Source organism: Paramormyrops kingsleyae, chromosome 15 (assembly GCF_048594095.1).
Source record: "Paramormyrops kingsleyae isolate MSU_618 chromosome 15, PKINGS_0.4, whole genome shotgun sequence".
Lineage (NCBI taxonomy): Eukaryota > Metazoa > Chordata > Actinopteri > Osteoglossiformes > Mormyridae > Paramormyrops > Paramormyrops kingsleyae.
In genome coordinates, this window is record NC_132811.1 from 26950606 (window position 1) to 26958749 (window position 8144).

General features: G+C 45.1%; 1 protein-coding gene across 1 annotated transcript; it reads left to right on the forward strand.

Moving 5' to 3' along the window:
• Positions 1 to 388: 388 nt before the first annotated feature.
• On the forward strand, positions 389 to 2267 carry LOC111850043 (uncharacterized). Its single transcript, XM_023823483.2, has 2 exons — positions 389 to 834; positions 1425 to 2267. Exons 1-2 carry the CDS (start codon positions 787 to 789, stop codon positions 2265 to 2267), a joined length of 891 nt encoding a protein of 296 aa, XP_023679251.2. The 5' UTR covers positions 389 to 786.
• Positions 2268 to 8144: the final 5877 nt, after the last annotated feature.

Consider the following 8144-nt stretch of genomic DNA (forward strand, 5'->3'; position numbering starts at 1 on the left):
CAAGGCCTGGCTGCCTTAAGACACAGACGCATCCTACTGTACACTCGCTAACTCACACTAACACAGGAGGTATTACCCCACACTAACACTAGGGACACGTACACCCATGTTTGGTTTCATTTGAATGGTCACAGTACGACGAGTACAATACTTTCAACCATAAAACTGTATGTTATAACATAAGATAAATATAGAAAATAAGACTAAACCCATCAATGTGGAGGACCTTATCACTTGGTGGAACAACGGAATTCCCACATTCCTCCTAAAGCAATTCAATTGGCTGAGGGTCTTTGAATTGATAAGATCAGCAGTTCTCCAGGACACACACACAAGATCAAAACAGTCCCTAAAATAATAAATCACAGTATTTGGTACATTCTGTCACTTGGTTTGGAATACTTAAGGAAGAGCTCCAGAGTAGCAAAGGGAGACACTCTGTAATCAGAACTCCCACATAGTGCTGTGTGAATCTACATCTGTAATCAGATATTTTCTGCAGTTACTCTGTGTCCACTCAGCTGAGGTATGTAATTGTTGTATTGTTTTTGATTGGATGGTATAGTTTAGGAATTGTGGCCACATGTTAGAATTACATTAATGTTATATTTGGTTAAATTAATGTGTCTTGTATTAACTGTGAATAAACTGTGTTTTGATTACTTCTTGGCTGTCTGACTTTGCTAACCTCTGCATTTTTCCCGTAGATTGGGTTTATTTCTAACACTCTCTTGCAGCCTCTGACTCGACCCTGTTTCTCTGAGGCCTGATACGACTGCCCATGTTATGGTGAACAACGGCTCCGCCTCTGAGGCACGCACACACTGGGTTACGGTAAAAGTCCAGCCCAGCCTCTGAGTCACGCACACGCTGAGTTATGGCAAGAGGCCTGCCCAGCCTCTGAGGCACGCACATGCTGAGTTATCGCAAACACTGGCTTAACCTCTGAGGCACTCACAAGCTCAGATATGGCAAGTGTCGGCTGAGCCTCTGAGGAGTTATAGGTTGCCGGGCCCTCGATCTGGCCAACAAGGCATTGTACTGGCTTGATCAGCCTGAGGTAAACAACAAACCTGTGCTGCGAGCCCTCGCTTTCCGGGCGCAGGACATTCTCGAAGGGGGGTCCCTATCTGAAGACGCTCACCTCGCGAAAGAGCCCAGCTGTGTACACAGTTTCAAGGAGAGTTTGCTAGGTTTACCCCGACTTCACCACCACACGATCTGGACAGGATAGCAGAGAACCTGAGGAGGCTGCTCCGTTTAAGGACGGACCAGGCTCCCTCGATAGGGGGGCTACGGCACCTGAGGTTAATGCTGTTCCTTTCCCTGAGACCGCACTCACAATGGAGGTGCAATTCCCAGCTCTGCCCCTTGAGGTTCCTGTCCCTGTGGCTGATGCTCCACCCCCCGTGGATCCTGTGCAGGTGGCTGATGCTCCGCCCCCCAAGGTTCCAGTGCTAGCAGTTCCTGCGGTGCTACCCAAGGTCCCTGCTGCGCCACCGCCCGAGGTCCCTGCTGCGCCGCCGCCCGAGGTCCCTGCTGTGCTGCCGCCAGAGGTACCAGCTCTGGTTCCTGACATGCCCCCGGAGGTTCCCTTTCTGGTTCCTGACCTGCTCCCAGAGGTTCCTGCTCCGCCGGTCCCTGCTACGCCCACAGAGGCTCCTGCTCTGCCTCTTCCTGTTCCTGATACTCCTGCTCCAGCCCCTAAAGTTTCTGCTCTGGCCCCTGTGACTCCTGCAACCCCAGCTCTCTTGAACCCTGTCCCCTATCCACCAGACCCTGTACCCGTGTCCCCAGCTCCTGTGACACCAGTCCCTGTCCCAGAGGAGGTCCTGGACTGCCTGACACCTGCTCCTTACTCCTTGGGGGAGGAGGAGCTCGAATGGGACCCCTCGGGGATTTCCCTAATGGCCCCATTGGACACCTCTGGTGGAGTACCCCAGCATGGTAGGCCAGGTCCCCACCTTTTGGTCTCCCAGAAAGGGAGAGGACACCTATGCTGGGGTCGGGTCCCACCCGCCCTGCCCCCTGGCTTGCCCTCGGTCCCTATGGCTGTGGCTCGAGGGGTGCCTGCAGGTCCTCCAGCTCATGCTCGGTGGTCGCCTGTGGTCCCCTGGGCTCCTGCTCGGCGGTTGCCTGCGGGTCCGCCCTCCGATGCCTTTGGCCCTGGCTCTGACGCCTCGTCACCTGTGGGTCCCCCCACTTCGACTCGCCGGTCGCCTTCGCCAGCTGTGGGTGCGCCGTTGCGGTTCCCGGTTCCCCGTTGATCGTTTTGCTTTTGTTTTCCAGGTTTCCCCAGTCCTGTCTTTTCGCTCCCCTTGGGCGTGCCTGGAATGCGACCCTTTAGGGAAGGGTTCTGTCATGTATATTATAAATATATGTATTGAAATAAAGATTTACCTGCTAAAATTTTAAATGCATCATCACAATTTCCATCCATGTTATTAATGTCATTCTTGTCTGATCCTCCTGTGTGCCATGCACCGTCATTAACCTTGTGTGAAATCCCGATTGTTACCAGCTGTTTCATATTTTTTCAGTCCACGCTCAAGTATGTTTCCCCAGTCCTGTCAGTAATGTCCTTTATCGTTGCTGCAAGTCTGCCCCGAATGCGCTGTTTCTCCCCAATAAACTCTGAATTCCTGGCTCTCCATTTCCCTACTCTTGCTTCCCCGAACACGATTACGACAAGACAGTGGAAGGATGTATAAAGAAAACAGCACTGGTCTGAGAATCAAGCCTTGAGGCACACCGCAGGTCAGAGGAGCAGTAGTAGATAGAAACCCCTATCTGATAGTCTACATCGCTAATCTTTTTAAGTTCTCATATAGTACACAAAGGTATCAATTTATGTAAACATCAGTGATGATAGTGGTATGCAGCTTACTGTTGCCACCCCCAACAACTTCTTCATGAACGTAATACTTTCTGAGGTGGTTTCAAACAAGTAAAAAGTTTGTGACACACTGTTTTAGACAGCCCACAACATAATCTAAAATTATAAATATATGTATTGAAATAAAGATTTACCTGCTAAAATTTTAAATGCATCATCACAATTTCCATCCTTGTTATTAATTAAGCAACCATTAATTAATCTCTCCCATTTAGTGGATTAGATAGCAACACTAACAAGTAAGAAAAGCTTTAATCAAACTTTATCATAGCCATAACAATCAGTCTGAAGAACTGCCAGGCTGGTTTAAGGGCGTGCTCACACGTGGCCTGGTTGCCTTGTACTGTACCCTAGCACGATTGCCCCCCCTCCCGCACTGGGCACAGTTCATGATTAATTAATGATTTTGTGTCTTATTTCCTTTTGGTCTTGATGACACATAGCCTCTTAAAGATTTACCAAGTATGCAACACAGCAATTTTCATTTAATCGTGCTACACATATAACAACATAATCGCATATTTTACCAAATTTCCCAGTTTCCATATGTTGCATAGAAAGTAATTTAGTACAATTCCTGAAATTAATAACACTTAAGTAAAAGTACTGTTATTTAAAATAACAAATTCCGATTTCCTGCTGTAACAAATCACGAATTTTGCGTACCGTTACACCGCTAGTAAAGGCTTTATAGCCTTTAACTTACTGAACTATTGCTTAAATTTGTGTCAAGGGTTGTTGCCTTGTACATGTAGCTACAGATTTGTATTTGTACACTACATTTATGTTCATCTGTGCTGTGTGTAAGTGTGGAAGTGACTTTCTAATGTCAGAGATGACCGTTAACTTATCCAACAGCTTCTCTTGAATCAGAGGATGGCATCAAGTGACCTTCAAAAAGTATGGGAAACATTAAGTGCAGGTACAAAGTGAACTGCTAGGACAGTTTGTTTCAGGATCCTAGAAGCAAGACTGATGTCCCATAAAGCAAGGAAGAAGCCATTCATTAATGAGAAACAGAGAAGAACCAGACTACAGTCTGCAAAAAATATATATGTACAGACGCTACTCTGCTTATGCACTTTCAACTTACAAATATTCAGACATACGAACGAAGAGGACTGTAAGTCCAAATTGTGTTGATTGGGCTCCCGTTTTCTGTCCGCAACATCAATTTGTTTTTTCTGCGTGCCAATTCTGCCTAGTACAACTTCTGGTCGCTACTCCCGCTGCACAGCAGCATTGTGTGCGTATTCCCAGCATCCTAGTTCTTTGTACTTGCGTATACCCTTAAAATGATGCTGAATAACGATTTATGAACATTTCAAGTTACGAACGGCTGTTCGGAACATATCTCGTTCGCAAGTAGAGGAATGTCTGAATATATAATTCACAGATGCAAACCCACAAATCGAGCAATAAGTGAAACTAAAAATTGTGCTGTGTCTTATGTTCACATGTATATACACATACATACATACAGACACACATACACACACACACACACACACACACAGGCTTGTAATTAAATCTTTGTGGGTACTCTGCATTCATTCCTATGTGAAAAACTCTAATCACAACATGACAGCCTTAACCCATATCCAACCCTAACATTAATTATAAGTAACCAAACAAATTATGAGGTTATGAGTTTTTTGATTGCGTTCGCAGATCTTTGTGGGGACCTGAAAAATGGTCCCCACAATGTTAAAATAACAGATTTTTATTACATGGTGCTAGACAGTTGGTCCTCACAATGTGATATAAACCTTATACACATTTGCTTTTCTGATAGATTATGCAAATCATTCCTGTTAACCTGGTTGCCAAATATGATGAAGATCATTGATTAATTTTGACTGATGTTGTGATCTGGTATTTGCTGCACTTTGTAAAATGCGACACATAGTTTTTAGAACCTAGTGTAGTTCCAAGGCTTTGTGCCGAATCATTTGTAGTTATTTAATTTCATTTAGTTCACTCATTTATAACATTTTTATTTCTTATTTTTATATTTCTTTCTGTCCTTGCTACTTGCTTCCTCACATCATGTTCTTTGCCTATCTCATACAACTCTCACCAAGGCTATCTGACAGACAGAGCCGGCTGTGTGTGAACATTTTCATTCTTTCTTAATAAACTGCTTAAGCTTAAGTAACTTGCCTCATCATTCGACTCTGAAAGAAGCTGAGGTTTCACAAGGGTGTTTATTTTGATTTCTGGTATTACATAACAGAAATCTGGTAAAAGCTATGTAAACTTATGACAGGAAGCACATGGCACAAAAGCAGGATACACCCTTGACAGGATGCCAGACCTGAGGAGGGCAAATACTCACAGAAACACACAACTCAGGGCAGGTCATGAAGCTGCTGACTGAAAAGCCTGTACATCCATGGATGTTGTTCTAGTATTCCTCATTTCCTGGATGATTTTACAATTCCTGGTAAGATTTTATACTCTGATTTTGGTTTAGTGCTGCACTGGGTCCTTATTGTCATTGATTCTTTCACTTCCTTTTCATTTAGCATGTCACATAACATGTTGCACATTTTAACTGAAAACAACACATTGATGGTTAAGATCAAAAAATAAATCTATACTGCGCATAGCTACATCGTGTCACAGCACGAGAAATGAAGGACTCGAGGGCAGGCATCAGGAGTACAAAAATGGGCTCTATTAAACCAAAACAGGAGCAGGGAAACAAACAGGACAATGAGGGGTCAAAACAGAAAGACTGGGAACACTGGGAAGGGTGCAGGCAACAGGAGGACTGATGTTAATGACTGGACTGGGGATGGTGAGACAAAAAGGTAGTTTAGTACAATATGACACAAATATTGATTTTCACAAAGTCTGCTTATGGTGGCAATTTGCATATACTCCAGAATGTTATGAAGAGTGATCAGATGAATTGCAATTATTTGCAAAGTCCCTGTTTGCCATGAAAATAAACTTAATCCCAAAAAACCCATTTCCACTGCATTTTAGCCATGCCACAAAAGGGCCTGATGACATCATTTCAGTCATTCTCTCATTACACATGAGAAAGTGTTGACAAGGACAAGGCAGGAGATCACTCTGTCGTACTTATTGAGCTAGAATAGCAGACTGGATGCTTTAAATGGAGGGTGGTGCTTGAAATCATAGTTCTTCCTCTGTTAACCATGGTAACCTGCAAGAAAACATGTTCAGTCATCATTGCTTTGCAGAAAAAGCAAGGCAAGGATATTGCTGCTAGTAAGATTGCACCTAAATCAACCTTTTATTGGATCATCAAGAACTTCAAGGAGAGAGGTTCAATTGTTGTAAAGAAGGCTTCAGCACACCCAAGAAAGTCCAGCAAGTGCCAGGACTGTCTCCTAAAGTTGATTCAGCTGCAGGATCGGGGCACCACCAGTGCACAGCTTGCTCAGGAATGGCAGCAGGCAGGTGTGAGTCCATCTGCACACGCAGTGAGGCGAAGACTTTTGGAGGATGGCCTGGTGTCAAAAAAGGCAGCAAAGAAGCCACTTCTCTCCAAAAAAACATAAGGGGCACACTGAAATTCTGGAAAAGGTACAGTGATTGGACTGCTGAGGACTGGGGTAAAGTCATTTTTTTCTCTGATGAAACCCCTTTACAATTGTTTGGGGGATCTGGAAAAATATATTGTCCGGAGAAGAAAAGGTGAGTGTTACCATCAGTCCTGTGTCATGCCAACAGAATCAGAATCAGGTTAAGTGTGTGTGTGGCACACACAATAAATTTGTTTCCGACAGTTGGTGTCTCTCCGGTACATTACAATACAATATAACAAAACAGTACAGATTAAATACAATATAAAAGACATCTTACATACAGACAGACAATGTACATAAAGTGCAAACAACATACAAGGTGCAAAGTGTATGGGTTGTCTTAGATTCAGTTTAATGGTGTGTTGTGGAGCAGGGTGTAGCAGTAGGGAAACAGGTGTAGATTGATGTTGCAGGTCAGATGTTTGTAAGGGTGATGGGTTGAGGGAATAAACTGTTCCTGTGGTGACTGGTCCTGGTCTGCAGACTTCTCAATCATCTGCCAGAGGGGAGGAATTCAAAAAGACAGTGTCCAGGGTGTGATGGGTCAGTGATGATTTTTTTTCTGCCCTTTTAATGGTTCTAGAAGTCCTGGAGGGAGGGCAGGGGGGCACCAATGATGACCTAACTGTCCGTTGCAGTCTGTTCCACTCCTGTTTGGTGGCTGCTCCAAACCAGACTTTGGGACACAGAATGGAATCAATGACTGCTGAGTAAAACTGGATCAGCAGTTCCTGTGCGCGATCGTGCTTCCTCAGTTGTCACAGGAAGTACATTCTCTGCTGGGCCTTCTAGAGGATGGAGGAGATGTTGCTCTCCCACTTCAGGTCTTGGGAAATGATAATTCCCAGGAAATTGAATGTTTCCACAGGTGACAGAAGGGTGCTGTGTATGGTGAGGGGGACCAGTGCTGAGGGGTGTTTCCTAAAGTTCACTGTCATCTCCACAGTCTTGACCGTGTTCAACTCCAGGTTGTTCTGGCTGCACCAAAGTACCAGCCGCTCAACTTCCCACCGATATGCAGACTTGTCACCATGTTGGATAAGTCCGATGACTGTGGTGTTGTCTGCAAAGTTCAGGAGTTTCACGGCTGGGTCCATGGAGATGCAGTCATTCATGTAAAGGGATAAAAGCAGGGTGGATAGGACACAACCATGCCTGACTTGCTGTTCCCTGCCAGAGAGAGGGGAAAGGATTTCTGGGGCAATGGTGTTGAACACCGAAATAAAGTCCATAACCAGGATCCTTGCATAAGTCCCTGGGAGGTCGAGGTATTGTAGGATGTAATGCAGTCCCATGATCATTGCATTATCTATTGATCTATTTACCCGGTAGGGGGTCCAGCAGGTGTCCTGTGATGATCTTCAGATGGGCCAACACCAGACGTCCAAAGGACTTCATGAACACCGATATCAGGGTGACAGGTCTGGAGGGAGGAGATACCATCTGGCCACTATCAGAGGGTGGTTCTGGACCAAGTATATGCCTGGGGGATTGCCAGCTGGGGTCCTGAGGAGTTTCACTGTGTGGTGGGTACAGCAACACACTGCATCAGTGCATGCTCCACAACCTGACCTGACTTGACCTGAAACCTGCAATAGAAGTTGTTGAGGTCATCAGCCAGGTCTTTGCCCAAGCAGGAAGGATGGTCTTCTGTAATTGGTGATGTCTTGCAGGCTTCTCCACAC

What these genes read in the sequence shown, in the direction of transcription:
- LOC111850043 (XM_023823483.2), top strand. Translation starts at nt 787, where the DNA reads ATGGTGAACAACGGCTCCGCCTCTGAGGCACGCACACACTGGGTTACG. An exon ending in CACGCACACACTGGGTTACG is followed by an intron (nt 835 to 1,424) that starts GTAAAAGTCCAG and finishes GATCCTGTGCAG; the next exon opens with GTGGCTGATGCTCCGCCCCC.